General features: G+C 35.0%; 4 protein-coding genes across 6 annotated transcripts; 3 read left to right on the forward strand and 1 right to left on the reverse strand.

Moving 5' to 3' along the window:
• Positions 1 to 345: 345 nt before the first annotated feature.
• On the reverse strand, positions 346 to 7,380 carry LOC108224135 (U-box domain-containing protein 62). The gene is made up of 8 exons (XM_017398706.2): positions 6,753 to 7,380; positions 6,123 to 6,432; positions 5,079 to 5,160; positions 4,160 to 4,217; positions 3,268 to 3,356; positions 1,169 to 1,264; positions 1,016 to 1,086; positions 346 to 785 (listed from the first exon to the last, which is right to left on the reverse strand). The coding sequence occupies exons 1-8, from the start codon at positions 7,144 to 7,146 to the stop codon at positions 662 to 664; spliced, it is 1,224 nt and encodes a 407-aa protein (XP_017254195.1). The 5' UTR covers positions 7,147 to 7,380; the 3' UTR covers positions 346 to 661.
• A 1,903-nt stretch (positions 7,381 to 9,283) lies between these two features.
• LOC108221043 (uncharacterized) lies at positions 9,284 to 12,541 on the forward strand. Its single transcript, XM_017394942.2, has 4 exons — positions 9,284 to 9,643; positions 10,155 to 10,449; positions 11,505 to 11,626; positions 11,862 to 12,541. Exons 1-4 carry the CDS (start codon positions 9,497 to 9,499, stop codon positions 12,315 to 12,317), a joined length of 1,020 nt encoding a protein of 339 aa, XP_017250431.1. The 5' UTR covers positions 9,284 to 9,496; the 3' UTR covers positions 12,318 to 12,541.
• A 1,558-nt stretch (positions 12,542 to 14,099) lies between these two features.
• LOC108222091 (two-component response regulator ARR17-like) lies at positions 14,100 to 16,385 on the forward strand. Its single transcript, XM_017395985.2, has 5 exons — positions 14,100 to 14,588; positions 15,418 to 15,497; positions 15,682 to 15,759; positions 15,893 to 15,963; positions 16,042 to 16,385. The coding sequence occupies exons 1-5, from the start codon at positions 14,453 to 14,455 to the stop codon at positions 16,130 to 16,132; spliced, it is 456 nt and encodes a 151-aa protein (XP_017251474.1). The 5' UTR covers positions 14,100 to 14,452; the 3' UTR covers positions 16,133 to 16,385.
• Positions 16,386 to 16,820: 435 nt separating this feature from the next.
• LOC108220250 (glycerol-3-phosphate dehydrogenase [NAD(+)] 2, chloroplastic) lies at positions 16,821 to 22,654 on the forward strand. 3 transcript variants are annotated; one of them, XM_017393962.2, is made up of 9 exons: positions 16,822 to 17,272; positions 19,318 to 19,454; positions 19,678 to 19,804; positions 20,629 to 20,830; positions 20,913 to 21,000; positions 21,184 to 21,331; positions 21,889 to 22,038; positions 22,115 to 22,264; positions 22,374 to 22,532. In XM_017393962.2, exons 1-9 carry the CDS (start codon positions 16,832 to 16,834, stop codon positions 22,386 to 22,388), a joined length of 1,458 nt encoding a protein of 485 aa, XP_017249451.2. In that variant the 5' UTR covers positions 16,822 to 16,831; the 3' UTR covers positions 22,389 to 22,532. The 3 variants fall into 3 exon arrangements, with proteins under 3 accessions (XP_017249454.2, XP_017249451.2, XP_017249452.2); XM_017393963.2 differs by having other exon boundaries at positions 16,823 to 17,272; positions 19,678 to 19,783; positions 22,374 to 22,654; XM_017393965.2 differs by lacking the exon at positions 22,374 to 22,532 and having other exon boundaries at positions 16,821 to 17,272; positions 21,975 to 22,038; positions 22,115 to 22,254.
• The last annotated feature ends 296 nt before the right edge of the window (positions 22,655 to 22,950 follow it).

Here is a 22,950-nt window from a genome sequence, read left to right on the forward strand (position 1 = left end):
CTTCTTACCAAAAATATTCAAATACACTAAGAGTGTTTGGAAATGTATATTCCAAAGTGTTTGGAAATGTATATTCCAAAGCGTTTGAAAATGTATATTTCATTTAGATTTCAAATGACATGATTTGAATTGTCCGGATTTCAAATGAAATCCAAACCTATATAATATCCCAAACAGGTTAATTTGTTCAAATTCAGAATTTTAAATGAAACCCAGGTTCTCAAATGACCATAAATTGATCGCAGTGACATCACTTGCATAATGGTATTCATTTCTGTATCTGCAACTTCTGCAACAGATATAGTTAAATCTGATTGCTAAGTAGCTATGCTGGCACTCTATACAGGGCAAGAATATATCTGCATTTGTTAGAACTTCTATATACTGTGCCATTTTTAATGAAATGGCATATAACATTTTCCTGTATTTTCGATAAATATTACAATGCTTTTTGCAATATCATTGCACAATCCATCTCTAAATCTACTAATTTATAGTGTACCTATTACATGAAAATAGCTCTACAATGTACAGGCTTATATCTTAATATCTGAGTGCAAGTGATACAACAGAAGTACATATAGACACATCTTCTGATAGAAACATATGGAGTAGTGCATCCCGCTGGTAAGAGGTAATAGACCATGCCTTCCCTGTATCTCTAAAGCCAATTAGGTGTCAACATAGTTGACGGTGGCTTGGTGGTTGTATCATCTGGAACTTTTGCAAGTGAGCGATATTGCAATTTCACGCTTTCTGCATTATCCAGTGTCTTGACTACATACCTAGAGTTGAAAGCACAACTAAGTTCGGACACAAATAATCTTCAATAACAGAATTATGTGCACAACTCATATATTTATATTAATTATATCATTGTGATAGTTAAATATTATTTTTTTGTTCGAATAAACATCAAGAACCAGCAAGACTGGAGGAAAGATTTGTTGTTGAGTATAGAGAGAACAATTCTATGACAGCGAAAAATGAATGGAATAAGAATAAACATGCTAACCATCCATTCAAGCATTGAGTTGTTACAACAGCCTCACGTCCGACAAAGCGTTGTGGCGTCCGCTTGTTACCCTGACATTCCAAATTATTACATTAATGAAAAGTTAATCAAGCATTGTTAATATATATATTCAGATAAAAATGTGCATTGGACCTTTATGATAACTCTATCAGTCAGAGAAAATGGAAACTGAACCCCTTTTCCTCTTGGCTGATCCGCAAGCGATGCATCACCATAGTTACTTTTATCCTGCATGAGAGCAGAAGTAAATAACGTCAGGAATAATGGTTCTTTCAATCAAATGTATTCTTGATCAACGCTAACAGGTCATACAATAGTCCAAAACATACCTAGCCTCCAAAAGGAGTTCTGATTATATATCTTGAAAAAATTTCAAAGATTTGATTTGTGTTATACTTACCTTGATGGTATAAATGACTGAAATTAGGCACAAAAAACAAGATTAAATGCCTATAATACCACTGATGCTACAAAAGAAATAAGTTAGCCAATTTGACCATTTGGCATTCATTTAATGGATAATATTATATACCTGTTAGGCTGTTATATGTTTAAATTACTATAAGCACTGATACAGCAAGTACAAAAATACAAAATATGCAGGGAAACTCTGGCAACATTTACTCTACAATAGAAATTTGTACTACCCATGTGTGAGCGCCCTCTTCTATTTCACTTGATGCACAAGAAAATTGCAATTTTTCAGATCTGAGCCTCCGTTTATATTTCCACAAAACTTGCAACTAAAGGGTTGGTTTTCATCATTTTTCTTTCTTTCTTTTTTTTTGTGTGGATTGTGTGGCTATTTCTGGTTACTCAAAAAATGAGAGCTCAATTGAAATTTTTGGGAAGATTTAGAGTTGCAAAGATTTATAATGAATAAAGAAATATATATACAAGGAGTTGAAAATATATACACACATACACATATATAGATACATAAGGGGGAGAGAAACAGTCTTGCATTGAATTAGGTAGACCTGTGTATAGAGAGTTGTGGTAATGGTAAGAAGAAGTTAGTGGCTGCTGGGCGGAGTCTGTGAAAAGAAAAACAACTTCAACGCATTCACCGTATGTGTTTCTCCATTCAATGCACATTAAGTACACATTACACGGTTCAACGTAAACATAACATGCGTGTTCACAACTTAATTTTATGCAAGAAAAAAAGGTAATAATGACACGCATATAATTAATGTGTTTTGTGAGTCAAAAGTTTCAACTCAGTGTCCAAATGGGTTGATTTGGACCATTGACTTAATATTGTGCCCAAATATGACATGATTACAATATTTTAACGACACTGCCATTCTATGTCCAAATGGGACTCCTGTAGAGAAGAAAAATTACATCCAAAGTTGCATATCACACTCAGTGAAATTGTAGAAGAAAAGAGAGATCAATGTGAGATTTCGATGTGACAGTGCCTTGTTCGAGTCGATGGCTGATGCACTGCCTTGCTAGTTAGCCTAGTCATTTATATGTAGATAACTTGAAAAAAATTACATATACAGCGCCATAAAGTAATGAGTAATGAACTAATAATTAACAGGTAAATTTGTCAGAATTAGTAAATTGACCAAGTAAATTACTGTAAAATTCAATCATGAAACATTTTAGAATATTTTATTTGAAATTTCAAAGTATGTAGTATGTAGTCAAGAATACTATATGAAAATTCCTCAACCCCAGACTCTTTCACTCTCGGACTTTCTTTTATCTATTTCTCCATTGATCTGTTCACTATATTAAATTGGCTAAATAACAGTAGAGAGAAATGTACACAGCATAGCATGTTGGAATGCGTCATTTTGGGTCAATCTAAAAGTAAGTAATTTTTTTTAGTAATATGGATACTTCAGGCCAAGTGGACTAGTCGACTCAGGTCGACGACCAAGTAGAGTTGGCCGACTGTCTATTCATTCTTAAATATGATTGGCCAACTAGTTGACATGCGACGACTATAATAATAGCTAAAACTAAAAGTGTTGCTATAAGGTAGTCACCAACTGACAAAGATGTTAAATGATAGTACAACCAACATGCATAGTACTTCCGGGATAAACTTCTAGCTGGATTCTGGACTTACTCCCATTCATCCAACTCAAGAAATCCAAAAGGATTGAGAAAAAACTTCACATTTGATATTTATGCAGGGATCGATTTTTATGACAAACAGACAATAATATAACTATACAAATCATGGGATGAATGCAGAGACTGGTATAGACCTGTTCAAATTTCTCTTTTCTTCTTTTGGAAGCACGGTGGGATTGCATTTCTTCTTCCCGTCGGAATGCCTGGACAGCAGCTCGGAGAGCTGCACAAATAAAAAGTTACCAGTAGCAATTACAAACAAGAAACAAACATCTCAATAAAATCCAGACTAGAAGGTTGGGTGTTTTTTTTTCTTTTTGTTTTTTTTTTGGGAGGGGGGTTAAAGAAATATATATTACTCCCTCTGTCCCCTTTTCTTTGCATTGGGGACAGAGGGCTTGACACGCATTTTAAGCCTCCTGTAGAGTATAGTTCTATAAACTATTTTAATTTCAAAAATAAGTTTCGGAACTATACCTTATATAAACTTTAAAATGATGCCAAACAGTTAAAAAAAAGGGTAAAGAAACGAGTGGGACGGAGGGAGTAATTAGAGGTTTCAGAACGGAATGCAAAAGTATTCGGAATCCTTTAGTGATCTTTAATATAATCTTTGAACAATTTTAATAAAATGTTACATGACTATAGTATACATCCACATACTATAAACCAAAAGGAATTAAATGACGACTTTTAAGTGCATATTAATTAAACTATTTTTAAAGAGAAGTAAAAAGCTTCCAGTTTTGCACTCAGGTGTAGAAGTCAAAGAGAAAAAATAAAATAATGGTGAATAATAATATGAACCATCAGAAGGCATGAAAGAATTCAATGTAAATTCTCAAGTGCATATTATATTCAAAAGAACTAAAAAGCATGAAATTCTCCCCCCAAGTGCAAAAGTAAGAAAAAACAAAATAAGTTGTACCTAATCAAATTGATCCCATGAAATGACTTTCACTGTAACTCATCAGTGACACATTGTACATGAATATACCTACTACAGAAATAGACATTTCAACTTACAAAGATTGTTGGCCACAGAGCCCTCTGACACTGGTTGTGAGCAAGTGTAACAAGCTTTCTGGAAATAAAGAAAAACGCTGAGCACAGTTTGGCAATACTAAGATTGAATGATGAATACTATATCAATATATTACTAGGCTCAAAACAATCCTCAGAATAAAAATGCAGATAGCAGGAGTTCCTTGAAAAGATTACAGCCCTTGAAGTAATCATGTTGAGGCATATGACTAACACTGAAGCACAGATGACACATCAATATGTAAAAAAGAATAGTGACAAAACTTGATTAATGTTTTCATAAGAGGTGGCCTAGTGGTTGTGGAGATTGTTGGAAAATTTCTGGTTAGGGGTTCGATCCCCGAGAGCAGCATACATTTCTGGCAATCTACCAGTGCATAGGCACACAATTTTCATAGTGTTGGGTCTAGTAGGGTGGTCCGCACCCGGGGTTTACTTCTAAAGGTTCCCCGTCAAAAAAAAATAAAAATAAATTACATGTACTTCCGATATCTGGGTAGCGCAAAATTCAACATTCTCAATACAATGGAAACTGTAATATTATAACTATTAACATTCTGATGGAAAAGCTAAACCTTCACGTCATCCAATTAAACACGATAAATTCCTAAAAAGGTTTATTTGAATATCATGAATTTGCTAGTACAGAACCATGACCAAGATAATGAACCCACATTTTTTATTTACAGGAGCAGTGATAATAAAATTCCAACTTTAGCTTTATGATTTTAGTAAATGATTATTTAACAAGGCAGATTAGCATATGTACGGCCTCACAACACTTCAGAACTGTATTCCGAGCAAGTTTGCATGCATTCAACATCTCTGTCAGAGGCACAATAGGAATCAGATACAAATAGATGCACAAATCAAATTGAATAACTTTTTTCTCATGATTCACCATTTTTATAACATGCTGCATTCCACCACCACCAAACGAATGCCCACAAGGCAATATCATCGCATCATCCATAAGTGATCCTCTGCATGATATGAAAAAATTGCATAAACATGCAGTGTAAGATCAAGTCAGTTACAGAAGATAGGTGTACCAAGAGTATCAACTATGAACGAAGTATATGAACTGACATCAGAGTTGAAAGGTTAGGCAAAACATGTCACTATGTTACATTAATGTACTAAGAAGAAGTACAATCCTAGAGAGGCAAAGTTGCAAACGTCATCACCGACTAATAGTAACAGAAAAGTTAAGAAGATTATTGAGTATTGACGTTCACACTTTTTGCACTAGTTTTTGTTCAGAAAAAGAAAATTGACAGGAAGTCCTCCAAGCAAGCAAATAATTGCATTGTCAAATTTGTCATGCCACAAATATTGACATAGAAGTAACTTTACCTTGTACAATGGGTGTATATTGCTTAGTAGCTACCCCGCATAATTAATTTTGACTATAATATCTTGCACATAAAGACAATACCAGTATCTAAGCCAACTCTAGCCAAAGGACAGCATGCACATAGCCTTTTCTACAAATTAAATGTCTAATTATAAGTATTGCAACTTATTTTGTGTTTCTTTTCTCCTATAGTATTGCAATATATCTAATATTTTCTAAGAAAAGTATTGCGTTGTACTAGTTGAACACCTTGAATATTCGACATCTATGGTAGTAGTACAGGGTATTTAATTATTCCAAATGATCAATCTAATATGATTGCTGCTCCAGTGATCAATTCCAAATATTTATCACTCTTAATTATTAACGAATCAGAATGTATATACAATAAAAGTAAACATAGTCATTTAATTTTGGAGAGAAAAATACATGTCCTCCACATATAATTATATGCGAGTCACAAGACTCATAACAGAGGGGATCAAAGATCAACTAGTTCAAAATTAAGCAATACTCACACTTTTTAAATTGAGAAGTCGAAGTACATATATGATATATGTGAAACAAATTAACTGCACCCAAACTTACGTAAGAGGATCCGAAAGAATTTTCCTCAAAGACTCCCCAGATTCAGTCGAGTACAAAACATCCTTCCTACTGCTCAAACCACAACCATTTTCACCAAAGGAGCCATCTTTTCGCCCCATAGAAGTTGACCCCTCTTGCCCGTGCACATATCGATCTGAGTAATACAAATCCGCATCCGTGCCAGTAATAGTCACCGACTGATTCCCACGCAAACTACCTCCAACGTCGTTACAGTTACTAATATCATTATCATTACTATTTCCCATAGCCACAACATTCCTCTCCTTCACTAATAATCCCCTGTCCGAACCTAATCATCAAGCCAACATAATTAACACATAAGAATCCTAAACAATTATCATATTGTCTCCGATGAAAAAAAATTAGCTCACTAAGATTACAACATTTACAGTAAAATGCTTAAGCCCCCCCCCCCCCCCCACAAAAAAAAAAAAAACCCAACTACACAAATGATCGGTACTAAGTTCCGACTTCTAATTATTTCTAACTGATAAGAAAACAATATACATCACAAATATGAAGTAATTAAGTTACTTGCCAAATGAAGAAGACAAATGTCTGGGCTTTCCATAATTATTATACATTATTTAAATTCCGAAAAATGAATACCTTTGGGACCGGAAAATTTAACGTCCTCATCTTCGTTATATTCATCGTCTTCGTCATCATTATCATTATCATCGTCGTCGTCATCACCGTCCAATCCATTTCCGTCATTCACATTCCACGCATGAACAGGAGCAGCATAAACCGGTCGGCCGAACTCGACCGTCTGAAAAAACCGGTTGGACTCGTCAATAAAGCCGGCGGTCAGCTCGCGAGTTGTTTTGGGCCCAGGATCGCCGGAGCTGCGATTGAACGGAGGAAAGCCGTGGACTGAACCGGCGTTAGGGAAGAGGAGATGGTGAGGTTGATTGAGTGAAACGACGCCGTTGTGGTGAGTTGCTGTGGTGATCGGCGGCGGCGTTGAGGTAGGTAGCAAGGTCATTTCTTTACCGGACATTGGGAATAAAGTTAACTTAGTTGATTAATTTACTGACGGTAAAAAGATGTTCATGTGCAGAAGAGGGGGAAATTAGGGTGGTTTGTTTGGGATTGAAGTGGAGGAAGATGATCTAAACGACGTCGTGAGCAGTGTAGAGTATGTTCTGACATAGCACTGTGTACGATATAGTGTCGGTCAACGTCTTGTTTAGTGACTAGCTAGTGAGTGTAATAGACCGAACTAGAAACTACTCCCTCAGAATGTTTCGCGTACACGTTTAAAAATATTTTTAATGAATAAGAATATTTGTTAATATTTTTATACACAAAAAAATAATAATAATTATATTGTAGACAAATAGTCGAAATTCTTAAAAACTCGTGTAAAAAGGTTAAGATAACTTACGTTTTCTAGAATATTAGTTGTAACATCAAACATAGAGTTGTACTAATGACATATCTATATTGCTACAAGTTCTAAACTCGAAAAAGTTCTTGGCGATTACTTTTTCGAAGACAAACGTTATTTTGGTCTTGAGAATTTTGGTAATACTTGCTATTGCAACTATGTTTTTCAGGTATCTTCGTTATTTTTGTTTGTTACTTTCATTTTATGATTTATTTTGAGTGGAATTGAAAAGGTGTTGATTTTAATCTTGTTTGTTTGTGGGTATTTGTTTTTTGTTTAATTCTTGTGTTTTGTTTGTTTTTTGGTGTTTTTGGCGATTTTTCATGTTACAAATGAGACGTTTCGTTGTTTGCTTCACATACGACGAGGCAACTTGACCGATAGCATAGCGGTGGTGGCCGATGGTGGCGGTTTTCGGGACGGGATTCGGTAGGAAAGCACTAATTGTGCCTTATTGAAGGCGTAAATTGTGCCTCCTAATTGAGGGCGTTAATTGTGTCTCTTTATTGAGGGTGTAAATTGTGCCTCCTAATTGAGAGCGTTAATTGTGCCTCTTTATTGAGGGCGTAAATTGTGCCTTAATCAAGGATATTAATATTTTATTATTAAGCTCTCAATCATGAGTTATCATGATTGTGGGAATATTTTGATATAATCTGTTAAATATATCTACTTATATTCTTCTTGTTTCTCTTGTTTTGTTTTTAGGATTCTTGGAAGAAGACCGATTTTTCTTTTCGGACATTAAAATTTTATTGTTTAAATTTCCCCGATCATCGTGCATGTCCGACGGCTAGATAATAAGTTTTCTTAAATGAAAAAATTATCACCGTGAATTGCCGATTGTCGTTGAGATTTATTCTCATTTTCAGAAGAAAAAAAAAAACTTACGTTTTCTAGTATATAGATTTTAAGACAATTTCCAAGTTAGTTTAACAAAACTAGGGTTATCCAAATTTGTTGTAATAATTCTATATGATATTTAATTCTTGAGAGTGTGTTATGGGCCGGCGAGGGTCATGTTTCGCTTGGCAATAACATGATCATCCACTCATCCAGTTCTTTTCTCGTTTCATGTCACGACTTAATTATGAATGGAAAAGTCGCGTCTAGTCGCAAAAAATATGCACTGTTGGGACATGACATGTCTATTTTATGTATACAAAATTCATTTATTAATCTTTTTATTATAAAAGTACCAATAACAAGTTTGTATAATTGCATCTTTGTAGGATTATAGTGTCAAATGGATTACGATTAATAGATTCAAAAATAATGTTTTAAATATAATATTTCGATTCAATGATCTTAAATAGCATTCTAAAATTCTCTCCGTCATGGTTTATTATATTAAAATCTCATTTAAAATTGTGTGTTGAGGTGAAAAATCTACTAAAAACAGTGTTTTGAACGGAAAATCCAATTTAGAGTATATAATATGTCAATATTATATTATATTATATTCTGGAAGGCAATTTAAATATGTTGACGGTATTCGAACTTTAGACCTTAAATAGTATGAGTATCAGAAAGAATAATCTAATAGTAAATTTGATTAAGTGATCAAACCGTTATAATTTATTATATCGGATACAAATCAATGAGCAAAATTTTGCATTTTTAGTTTTAAAATTTTAAAAAATTGATTACAGTTAGTAAATTGGAAAAATATTAACTAAGCAACATTTTTTTCCCTTTTTTTTTTCTAAGCAACATTATTAATTGATGGAATATTTATAAGCGAGACACGTTACAAGGAGGCCGCCTGAGCGAGGAGACTTGGATTTGTGGAGTCTTCCCTCGAATCCCATACAAGGTAGAACACAACCCAGAACTCTGATTCACACTCTCGTGCCCTCAATCTCTGTACAACCTTCTCATCATCTATATTGCTAAAGACGCACAGATTTCCATTCATATATATTCAGACCTACACGTACATAAATACCATAACACCATCATGTATCGTGGCCTCATATTATTAAATCACCTCTTCTTAATCATCTCCATTTTTCCTTTACAATCTGACGCTACATCCATCACTCTTTTTCTCCGTCGACTAGCTGCTAATTCACGTCCCCTGCCCCACCCCCGATCGCCCCTTCAGGTAAACCTATCTAATTCTCGATATGTTAATATTTTTTCGTGTCGGATTTTCATAGTCAACTGCATGTTTTAGAGTTTGTAGGTTAATATGATATAATCTAGTAAGTCAGCTTGTTCAGAATAGTCGAATGAACGTAGCACGTTGAAAAATACAATGGACGATAAAAAAAAACGTAAAATGAGTTATTTTTCATTTGGAAAAACTGCGGATAATATGCTGCAACAATTGTGTGTAAGAGACATGGACCGGACCAATCTTAAATATTGCTAACTTTCTCGTATCAAATGGAACTTTGAATGATTGTCTTACTAATTTTGAACTAGAAGTTAGGATTAAAGAAATTAATTCTATTAAATTTAAAATTCAGTTGGGACAGGAGCCTTGCTAACCCTGCCTAATTTGACTATATATTATACTAGCATTTTTTTTTTTAAATTTGATTATGTTTATGCCAACATATAAAGCTTATTTTTTTAAATCGTCTAAGTTTTACATGAATTTGTTGCGACAGATATCTCCTTCACCTAGCCCTTCACCAGCTGCCCCTGCCCCCCTCAATCTTCCTTACAAGGAGCCAGCTGCTACCAAGACTAGTGCTGAGCCAGTTGTTACCAAGCCTAGTCCTAAACCAGCTGTAACCAAACCTCATGGCCAGCCAGCTGTTGCGAGGCCTAGTACTGAGCCAGTTGCTACCAAGCCCGACAACAAACCAGTTGCTACCAAGCCGGATACCGAACCAGTTGTTGCCAAGACATGTGACAAATTGTCCAAAAAATGTCACATTAACATGGTCACTGCCTGCCTTGGTAAGTAATAATTGAGCTACTTCACTACTCTGGGTTTTTTCCCTCCTCTCCTTTTGTGTTAATTTGTTAACCCACACACTTACATAAGAGCTGATAGAGCAATGCCACGAAATTTTGGATTTAGGTTCTATTTACGGAGAATTGTAGTCTCTCGACTAGTGTGAAGAGTTATGACAATATTATTAGTTGCCCGGAGTTTTGTGCACGTCCCGCAAATTAATTTATATAAGTAATCTTGAAGTGCATCCAAATATTCAAGTTTGTTGGCGAAATTTAGAACGTGCTTTCTATGAACTTATGGCACAAAACAATATGTTGTGATTTAGTTAGAATATGTGATTATTAGAGCATCTCAAATAGAGGTTGCTAAGGGGTTGCCAAATCCTATGTGGCATGGCAACCTTGGCCGCCAACCTATTGAAGTTGTATGGTTGCCAAAATCTGACAACTTCCCAAAATAGTTAAAATACACATTTAAGTGCAGAAAGTGTTTATTACTAATACTTCTTTTAGTTCATTAGTCATTTGCAATTTAATTTAGGGGATTACATAGGCAACTTTCAAAGGTTGCTAACTATTGGAGTAGAATGTTGCGAAGTTGATAAAAAATAGAGTGAAAATTAAATATTAATACATATGATGATTTGGCAAGGTTGGCAACTCCTTGTTGGAGATGCTCTTAGAGGACTTCTCTTATTTCTAGCACCCGGGAAGATATCTGTGTTATATGTCAAACATGACAATGATCAGGGTCAATTGCTAGATGCTTACAAAGTTACAATCAGCATGGCCAATTGTACGATTATAAGCTTTCGTCAGACTTGCCAGGCCTTGTGTTTTTTGTAGCTTGTATTCCAGACCCTCTGGATGATCATTCTTACATGCGTGTTTTTGCCATAGCAACAATTCATTATTTCATTACTTATTAATCTATAATAATTTAAATTGAACTACCTGCTCATGGCGGTCTGTGTCTAGATTAGTATTAAACATCCGATTAATAGATCTGATTCCGTGCTACAACATGGAAACTAAAATGGTTTCTTTTTGTGTAGGCGTTGAAGGATCTTTGCTTCTAGTCCTAAATGAAGATGATCTCTCTTTGAAGGTCCATGTTACAGTTTCTCCTGCGATCACCTACAAGGATATAGAGATACCAAGGCATCAGGCGAAGAAGGTTTAACTTTTTTATCTCTATTATGTGTTAACTTGGAGCTGAAATATTTTTACCTTATACTTGGAAAGTTAAGTTAGCTAAATATATATTTGTACCTTACCTTCCGCATACCAGTTCTACGAACAATATACACTAGTCTGTTTGGTTTAAATTGGTTGATAGATAGGATGGTGCTGACTTGTTCAATGAAATTGAGACCAGTTCTGATTCTGTAGTCTGCAATTCTCTATACCAGATTAATATCTCAGACAGCCTTAGAGGAAGTTCATCAATTGTGTTGCATGCTGGGAATGAAAATTGTACAATTCGATTAGGAGCTGTTGTACCTCATGACACCATCAACCCGCAATTCCCTACTCCTGGCACTTATATAACTCCAATCAATGGAGCCTACATAATATTTGCATCAGCTCTTATTATTGGAGGGACATGGATCTGTTTCAAATCGTGGAAAGGAAGACATACTCGTGTTGATGGAATCCCATACCAGGAAGTTGAAATGGGCCAGTCAGACTTGGTTTCATCAGTGAACGTCGAAACTGATGATGCTTGGGATCAGAGCTGGGATGATGATTGGGATGAAGAGAAGGGCGTAAAGTCTACTTATGGAAATTTTGGCAAAAGTAGTGCAAGGAATGGTAATATTACCAGATCAGTTTCAGGTGGATGGCAAAATGACTGGGATGATTAGGTTAGTGTTAGATAGTTTTCTTTCATTTTCTCTCTATATAGAGACAATAGGGGAGAGGGAAAGTAGACGACAGAAAGAGAATCACAGAGATATGTATGATTAACTGGTTGAGAGCAAATCCTCAATTGTTAAAGACGATTTTTAAGTGTGCGGATTAGTATAAAAAAATTTTGAGTTACGAAACAGGATTGTATATCTTGGTAATATCCTTCATGTTTTTTTTCCTCGAGGGTTGCTAGGGTCTGTGCATTGATTAGAAAACGAAATAGAAACTTTGAACTAGACAATATTCTGTACCGGGTGCTTTTTCTTTACGCGGTGTAGTTTTTTTCTTCTTGTTTACATTTAGAATCCTCTTGTTGTAGCAATGGCAAATTCACGGGAGACAAAAACTTGTAATTTTGTAAGAAACAAGTGGAGGATCAAATGAGAGACTATTATTATGGTAGCTTCAGATCCTCCACAGATTGTACTGCAAGGACTACAGAGTGTGAATATGAGGAGAATCAGTTCACTGGTAACCGACCAAGATCATATCTTGAAATTTACCTATTGTACAGCTATTTCACTTTTATCCCATCAATTACAAAATATTCGTTTTATACATAGAGATTGAAAAGACTCTCACAGTACAGTGGCAAAAGAGAATATATGTTACAGAATGTGCTCAAATTTGGCCAATCACATGAACTAATGCATCATTTTAAAGTTAGTTTTAATCTTATTCTAAAACCATGATTATATTTAGCTGTTTATTATTCTTAACTCAGCCAAAAGTGCATAACTGTCTGGGCTGGAAGCAATTTAAAAAAACACAGAAACAGTGTAACCTCAGGACCATGTGAAGAGATCCAAGAGAGAGGTGAGGTTGAATCAACAGAAATTGACAAGACCATAGTTACTGTCCCATGATGCACGTGAAACACGTTACTTGAAGATTCAACACTACATAAATGTTTTTTATATACTTCCGAACGGATATGGGACTGGGTCATTGGGCCCATAGTTAAGTATGATAAATTAGTAACAGTGATCCAGCCCCCATATTCCATTCTGCAGCCCTACTCAAGGTCCTCAATGTCAAAATCCATGTACAGAGCTCCCCACCTCAGGCACAAAAAATGTGACTTTTTTTTGAAAAATATGATTTATAATATTACAAATGACTTTGATAATAATGAAATCTCTAATATATGCATAAATTATCTAACTAAAATTAGTTTAATATGTTATTTGAAAAAAAATTGTTCGACAAAATTTTGGATACTCATATACAAACTACTAAAACATATTATAAATATTGTTTTGTAGTAAATAGAAGTATAGGGTATCATTTCCTTTTTTCCTGGCCAAAAGGGTATCATTTCCTTTTAAATGAAATTAAACAAATATTTGAGATACGATTTTAATAACTGGGATATATATTATAATAATCTTCATGATATTAAAATTATCTTAATTGATATTGTAAAATCATATGTGTATCGATCTCTTTAATACCCCTGTCATTTTATTTATACCAAGATCTGTGAATAAAATAATTCTACACCGACTAAAAAAATACTCACAATCGCAGTAAATAGCGAGAGCCTGTGACATTAAATTTATTCCACCCGGTATATTAATTATTCCTTGTAAATGAATAGTTTGATATTTATTTAATGCAGCTATTTTGTTGGATAGCTTGTGATTACAAGAATGAAAAAAAGGAAAAAGCGGTAGATAATAAAATAATCCTAAAAGAAACTAAAAAAGGGAAAGGAGTGAGATCTGAGGAATCTGGTTGGACAGAAGCCAGATACTGGTATGTTCTGTAAACAGTTGAGAATAATACTTATAGTATAAACTTCTCTCTCTATATATGTATATAGTATTCCTGGAGAGAGATACAGAGAGAGATGAGCAGGGAGAGAGATATGGGTGGGGAAGACTGAGGTGCATCAGATCGTCAGAAGTACCCAAAAGGATCACGAAATATCTGTGACCACCCTTTTTATCCTCCTTATATATACTATATTATTCACCTAGCTCCTCTAAATCTCTATAGTATACGCCTCTCTCTCTCTCTCTCTCAACAGAACAAAACACACATTGATATTCTCTCCCTCTCTCTCATTCTTTCTGTTGTTGGGGAGATGGATGTTTCAGGTTCATTTTCATCATCTGCTGATAGCAATGGGAGTGGACAAGAACCCCATGTTCTGGCTGTTGATGATAGTCTCGTTGATCGTAAAATCGTGGAGAGACTCCTCAAAGCCTTCTCTTGCAGAGGTTTTTATCAAACCCTTTTCTTTTTTCCTTTTTTTTCTCATCTTATTTGTACACATTCAGATGTAATGTACTAAAAAGTAGTAATGTGTTGTAAAATATTTAATGTCGTAGAGATAAAGAGTTAGAGTCTTCTACAAGCCCTGATGATGTTGTTATATTGAGTTTGTTGTTGCTTTAAAATTATGATTTTGTAACTTGGGCAAGCCCTTCTGAATTTGATGTCTCTGTCTGATTATTCTTGCGTTTTGTTGTTTCAGTCCATGTTTTAGAAGTTATGGAAAACCCTTAACTGTTTTTCGCTTTCGCCCTATTGTTGTAGTGTTTAGGATTGGTTGCTAGCCTAGGGGGAAGGCGCGAAGCTCGTGTGAGTGACTAATGTCATGGGTTTGAGTCATCATTTTCTTTTGTCCGAATCCTAAAAATCAACTGTATTGAAAATTTTTGATGTTCTATCAAGAGTTATAGAGTCTTCCACAAGCCTTTTTATATGCTTTTATCAGATTTTATTGAGTTTGTTGTTGCTTTGTAATGTGGATTTTATGAGTGGGAAAGCCCTTTTGATGTCTCTATCTGATTTTTCCAAGATTGTGTCTTTTCAATCTGAGTTCAAAAGTTGTGGAAAGCCCTTTTGGTATTACTGAAACTCAAAGTCTGTCAATGCGAGAAACTGTAGTACTAGTACATACATATGGATACACAAATACATTTTCATATGAAGGTATCGTGCTTTATATAGATATATAGATAACAGAATCGTTTGTGTTGGTAGTTGGGACTGATTATCTACATTGAATATGTGACTTGACTGATAAGTTGTATTTTGTTTCAGTGACTACTGCAGAAAGTGGTATGAGGGCACTAGAGTATTTGGGCTTAAGAGACGATCAACAGAACACTTTGAATAGCAATGTAAGTGAGACTTATATTACAGGCTCTGGTTGTAATAGTTGCGTGTATCAGTAGCTTAATTGAAATGACACTCTTTTAACTTCTTGATGTGGAATTTTAGATGTTACATCCTTGAAATTGCGTAAACCAACATTGCATAGTTCTGAAAATGCTTATTCCTAATCATTTGTCCATATTGATACAGGGTTCAAAGGTGAATTTAATAATTACAGATTACTGTATGCCTGGAATGACTGGCTATGAGCTTCTGAAGAAAGTTAAGGTAGTTATGATTGAAAAAGATTTTCTTTCTTGAGAATTTTACAAGTGCACTTTAAAGCGATCAATTTTAAAGTTGTTCGTTAGAGATTCATATACAATTGGATAATTTTGCTGGTCCATATTATTGAAAGCAGGAATCATCATTGTTGAAGGAAGTTCCTGTTGTGATAATGTCATCCGAGAACATCCCAACTCGAATTAGCAAGTAATGTTCATAGATGATATTGTACACATATATATATTTATAAAATCTCTGTGTTCTAAAGTACGTATCTGAATACAGGTGCTTGGAAGAAGGTGCTGAGATGTTTATGCTTAAGCCCCTGAAGCAATCTGACATGAAGAAACTAAGGGTACAGTTGATGAAATGTTGAGCCTTGAATCATAAATATTATTAGCGGGGAATAGTGAAATGGTGATACTGATCTTGTGTTTTGGGTTTTTGGTTTTTGGGGTTTAAGGTAGTAACAGTCTTTGTGACTGGATCCTTGTAGTCTGCAGAAAAGGGTATATGAGAAATTAGAAATGCAACCTAGCAGCATTGATTTTGTCTTCTAAAATGACTGCTTTATTTTCATTTTGCTCTGGCCTCTAGTTAATGAAAATTTGAATATTTACTTGGATTCATTCATGTGTTTTTGGTCCTACAATCATCATAAACAGACCATCATTAGCACCTGATTCAACACTGGTTCAGACACAATGCAGCAAAGGTTTGTGCAGCAGAGACTGACCAAACTTTTGCAATAAAATTTCTACTTATCATTTGAAGAGAAAAAAGAGACCCCTTTTAAGTTTCTTTAATTTCAAAACAAAATTGAGTTAGAATTGTGAAAGAAGACTATATATTGAAAAACATATAGAAGGTATATACTAAATACATATCTTAAGAAAAAAAAAGCATTTGTCAGCAACAAACCGATGAAATATAATCCGGAATTTGAATTGATATCTTTTCATTGATTCCTCCTAAATTTCAATATAATATTGCTATTTTAGTAAAAAAAAATCATTGCTAAAAAAATTCATTTGTGAAGGAGATAAGAATAAAAAGTGAAGAAAATACGTACATAATGAAAAAAAAAAAAAAGGGAAGAGTAGCTTGGCAACGGATAGAATTATATTTCCTCTCTATCTACATTATGTCGTCGTCGGCACCACCGGCGGCGTCATTTCCGACGAGTCAGCCACCACGCTTATTCACATACCCAATATCTCACTCTTTTCACCCACCCCACTCAAACAATTTCAGACATATACATACACTCCATTCTGTCTCTAACCCCAACACTCCAATTGCTCACATTGACACTACAAATAATGAAAATAATTTAGTAAATTCTACTACAGAAAGTATAGCTCTAGAACAACAAGTTGAAGAAGATGAAGAAGAGTCTAGAAGGGGCAATAAAGAGCAGCGTAGAGTGGTGAAAATAGCTTGGGAGAAGCTTGTTAGATGGTCTCGTTCTTTACGCTCCAAAGCTAAAACTGATGTTCTTGAACGTACTAAAAAGGTGGGTTTTTTTTCCATTTTTATTGTGAAGTTTTGATCTTTTTAGTGTTGAATATGTGGATTTTATTCTATTTGATTACGAGAACAATTTTAGCATGAGAATCTGCAAGAGAATTACCAAATGAGAGTTTGATATATGACGAAATGAGGGTTTGATAAGTTACTTTTTATTGCTAGCATAATAACTCTATTTAATTGTTAAGGGGTGACAAGTCGAAATGAAGACATGAGGTTTATGTACTTGGGGATGACCAAGAAATTAAATTTCACTAGTTAGTCTTTTGTTTGCGGGAGACTGGGAGCTGATTAGTATGTTTGGATTCCCCTCAGCCTTTATTGTGTTGTATAGAGCCTTGACTCATTGCGGAAAGTGAACCAATTTGATCCGGAATGGATTATTTTTTGGAGAAACTACTGTAGCATGTACAAGAAAACTGGTAGAAAAATGGATTCTGATGGTTTAAGAATTATATGTGTTTTAGAGGGTGGGGAATGTCCAACTTGCCACGAATTCAAGAAAGGTGGACCAATATATAGTATACTGTGGGAGGACTGAAGATACCACATGATATAGGCATTAGATGCAAGAAAGGTGAAACGTGGAAAAACCATGAACTGCGCCCATTGCTCAACCATCTCTGTCTTACACATGTATAGTTTGAAATATATCCGCGCCATGCCGAACTGACCCCACACCATGGTCCAATATATTTTGGAGATACACAACACCCCCTATTGCTATTAGTTATATGTGAACCCACATGCAGATCTGTGGGGTTTTTTGAGTAAATATATCAGAGTGTGGTATTTCCGCCAAAAGCTCTTCAGCTTGTGGTATTTTAGGGGCAAATGGTATTTTGGGTTAACAGTGTTCTGGATGCAATTGATATTATACGAAAAAAACAGTATCAGTATGAATGATGTTTAGCTAAAAATCTCATTATTAGTGATTATGAGCTATTAGTTAATGTAATCCAAAGTGATTATATGCATTTAGGGGATTTTTTCACATCTTAACATGTAGTATTATTAGTATCAGGATAACTCAAGGACTCTGAGCCGTTTTTCCTACAATCCTTGATATTTATTCTAATTTCGTGCCACGAATTCAAGAAAGGTGGATCAATATAGGCACTTGATGCACGAAAGGTAAAAGGGAAAAAACCGCCACGCATTGCGCCCATTGCCTAACCATCTCTCTCTCTCTCTCTCTCACACACACACACACACACACACACACACACACACTCTGGCACACAAACGCACACAGAACTTTTGAAACGTTTCCATGAGATGCCGAACTGACCCCAAGCCGGGGTCCAGTATATTTTTGGAGATACGCAACACCCCCTATTGCTGTTAGTGATATGTGAAACTGACATGCAGATCCGTGGGGCTTTTGGCTAAATATATCAGATTCTGGTTTTCACCAAAAGCTCTTCAGAAATTAGATTGTGGTATTTTGGGGGCATTTTTCCCTTAAAATCATGGCATTTTGGGTCATCAACGTTCTGGTTGCAATTTTATATTCTACCAAAATATGGTACGGGTGATGTTTGGCTAAAAATCTCACTGTTAGTGATTATGAGCTATTATTTAATGTAAGCCGAAGTGATTAAATGCATTTAGGGACATTTCACATCTTGAGATGTAGTATTATAGGCATTAGGATAATTCATGGACTGAGCTGTTATCTCACATATTCCCGTAATATTTATATTTATTCTGATTCTATAAATTATAAACTTAAGTTGCAACTTGTGATGGTTTTACCATTTAGAAGCTGTTGCTCATTGATCCCATTTTGGAGTATTACACTGTTATCAATCACTTAGTGATTGAATACACATCAATAATATATTGTTAATATAATTACAGTCCACTATATAATCTTAGTTAGGGCAGCAGCTGCAAAAGACTTGACATCTGATGCATCTGGTTCGTTTCTTACCTACCACAGAATAGTTCTTAGAGATTAAAACACGACTTCATTACAACTCCTAACATATTATGCTTGAAGTAATGTTTTTTCTTTCTGTTCTTTAGGTAGTAGTGTTAGGAGGTGGATCGTTTGGAACAGCAATGGCTGCACATGTTGCTGGTCGAAAGGTTCAACTGGAAGTTAACATGCTTGTGCGAGATCCAAAAATATGCCAGTCCATTAATGAGAAACACTTTAATTGGTAATTTCTTACTTCCTGTCACTTGTTAGAACTTTTAGTGCCATGCCTAGTTATATACAAAGCCATCTTGTCTCCTGCCTGCTTCACTTTGTATGCCACTGCTCAATCACCTTAAGTTTGTTTGCTTCTAAATTGTTTTCCATCCCTTATCATACCTTCCACTTCCCAGCTCATTGTGCAAATTGTTGATCTGATTTATACTCTGTAAATTTTGTGTTGTCAGCAAGTATTTTCCTGAATACAAGCTCCCAGAAAATGTCATTGCAACAACTGATGCCAAAACTGCTCTTCTCGGTGCGGACTTTTGCCTGCATGCTGTACCAGTGCAGGTTTTTCAGCTTCCTCTATATGTACTACTGTTGTTATCCTTTTCTCCTTTTGTTAGTTATTTTTTCCTGAGCGTCAGCTGGATCTTTATCGTAGATGTATGTATGGTGATGGTTTTCTTAGTAGACTCTAAGCTATGCATTTAAGTATGTGCCTTACAGTCTACATGTATGATTCCAGATCTTGTATTCACCGTATCTTACTTGTTCAGAGACTCGCACATATACAGAAAAGGCACGAGTGACACAGGAATAAATCTTCCATATTGCATGAAAGTGAATGTGCGGAAAATTTTAAGGAAAGTACATCGGGAGCGATATCTGATCTTCATATTTATAAAATATACTAAATGATCAATATTATATCTGTTAAAAAAGGACGTTTTCTTGCATAGCTCTGACAAGCATGTGAGTCACTGTTAAATGTTCATATCATATCAATAAAATATTGTCATGGCTCTTACATTGTGAAACATTAAGATATTCTCAAGCAAGTATAAGATGACAAAGTAAAAGCAGTATTAGGACGGGAACCTCCGGAATGAGTTTAATAGCATATTGTGTACTTCCTCCAACTTGTTTGAAGTTAAAACACAAACTAATAATCGGAACCTATAATTTGATATATATTTATTACAAATAGAAGTGCAGAACACTTGGTTCTTCAGTTTCCATTTGCGCCATACCCTGTATATATATCAAATATATGTATTGCATATGTCATGTGTGTTTGCCTTTAAGAAAAAAATTCAAATTTATATTCTTCTGATTCTTTAATTAAAATTACTATTTTGCACTATATAATCTCATACTTTTGTACACAAATTGTATCTATTATCATACTACAGTTCAGCTCATTATTTCTAGAGGGTGTAGCCGATTACGTAGATCCAGGTCTGCCTTTTATATCACTCAGCAAAGGTTTAGAGCTGAATACATTTAGGGTGATGTCCCAAATAATACCACAAGCTTTGAAAAATCCACGTCAGCCCTACATTGTTCTCTCAGGGCCTTCATTTGCATCAGAATTGATGAACAAATTACCCACAGGTGATAAGCCTTTTTTAACAGACCATTTAATATCTTTGCATATTTATTCTTGCGTCTGTAATCTTACTTCATCATATTCTAGCTATGGTGGTAGCATCAAAAGATAAGAAATTGGCAAATGAAGTCCAGCAACTTCTGGCTTCTAAAAACCTAAGAATCAGCACCTCAAGGTAATGATTTTATTTTTTGTGTGTCTGATTTCTGTATACACCCCAATTGTATTGTATATCTGTCTTTTTGTCTTTCCTACCATCCAACAGCAATTATATCCTGGAGTTGTGACTGCAGATACTATAATGAACTATTTACAGTTTAGTATTGGCATGCTCAGCTATTAACCCCTGATGGGACAGTGATGTTACAGGGGTGGAAATTGCAGGTGCACTAAAGAATGTTCTTGCAATAGCAGCCGGAATAGTTGAAGGAATGAATCTTGGTAATAATTCTATGGCTGCTCTTGTAGCACAAGGCTGTTCTGAGATACGCTGGTTGGCAACGAAGGTATGTGAACTATCTTATGCACAATCCTCTACTAGTCAACGTGTGCAATAATCACTAGCACCCCAGTAGACAAAGCAAACATAAGTGGACACATTTGTGACCATCAAATCATCATTCTCTTCAAGTTGTGGGCTGATAGTGAGGCTCAAAGATACACTGGATGCTTCAAGACCCAACTTTAGTTATTGTACTTAAATTTTTTTATTTATATGTAGTTCATTGTGGGTGACGTCTGTCGAAAAGTGTAGTTTAGAGTATCAATGATGGAGTTAAGTGAGAATTGAACAATTTATCATTTTAGCTAAACTTGACAGGTCATGCACACTTTAGTCTGTTCCCCATCATTTACTTTTGTTTGGGTTACATATTTACATGGGGCTTAGTAACATTAGGCTCTACTTAAAGATGAGTTTAAAGCTGTTTTTAAGGGCTGATCTCATCTAATATTGGTCTCTGCTGATGTTTTCGTTTGGTTTGGAGGCTTTAGTTAAGCACCATTTTTTCTTGTTTTATGTCCTTTGAAGTAATAATGTTAGCTTCTATCGTTTCTATTGAAGATGGGAGCAAAATCAACAACAATTACTGGTTTATCAGGCACTGGAGACATTATGCTTACATGTTTTGTGAACCTTTCAAGGAACAGAACTGTTGGAGTTCGTCTTGGATCAGGGGAAAGGCTGGATGATATACTTAGCAGCATGAATCAGGTTAATGGAACTTTCAGTATTGCCTGGTAAAGCTTGCAATAGCTTACATGGGTACTTAATAGAAATAATTCTTTAGGTGGCCGAAGGTGTATCAACAGCAGGAGCTGTGATTGCACTGGCACAGAAATATAATGTCAAGATGCCGGTCCTGACTGCAGTTGCTCGAATAATTGATAATGAGCTGACCCCTCAAAAAGCTGTTCTTGAGTTGATGAACCTACCTCAGGTACTCCGTTTAAGTATATAATTATTTCTTCTTCTTTTTTTTTTTTTTTTTAATTTAGGATCTAGTTAACAGTTCAGTGGAATAACAAGTGTACTCCCTTATTTTTTAGGTTGAAGAAGTTTGAAATTGTAAATAATGAAGAATGTGTGTGAGCAATTAAGTAGAGATCTGAAACTGCAGATACAGACAATGCGATGGCCGCCAGCAATTCACTTCACCGCGGTATCATATAATTTTTCTAATATACTTATTGATTTTATCATTTCTGTTGTCATATGTAATCATTGTAGTTGCCTTTGTTTATAAAATTTAATGCAATGTCGATAGTGATATTTACATGACTAGAATCTCAAAGAGAGTAATATAAATGTTCACTAATTTGATGACTCACTATGTACCATATGTCTCATATATCAATTATATTTTGTACTTAAAAACCAAAGAAAAAAAAAAACATTTGGTGCACTGGTCTTGTCGTGAATATATGAAGTCCTCTTGCAACTTGCAAAACCCTGTGGTCCAGATACTACTGAGTAGACATGATAGAGAAACCGGGTACATGTTGCTTATTCATCTTTTCCTCCACACATTATTATTCTTTAAATACTAGTTATATTGTTATTTTTTCTAAATAAAGTAATTGTTTACACACATGTTTAAAAAATGAAACCTCAGACATGTCATGT

The sequence above is a fragment of the Daucus carota genome, chromosome 5 (genome assembly GCF_001625215.2).
Source record: "Daucus carota subsp. sativus chromosome 5, DH1 v3.0, whole genome shotgun sequence".
NCBI lineage: Eukaryota > Viridiplantae > Streptophyta > Magnoliopsida > Apiales > Apiaceae > Daucus > Daucus carota.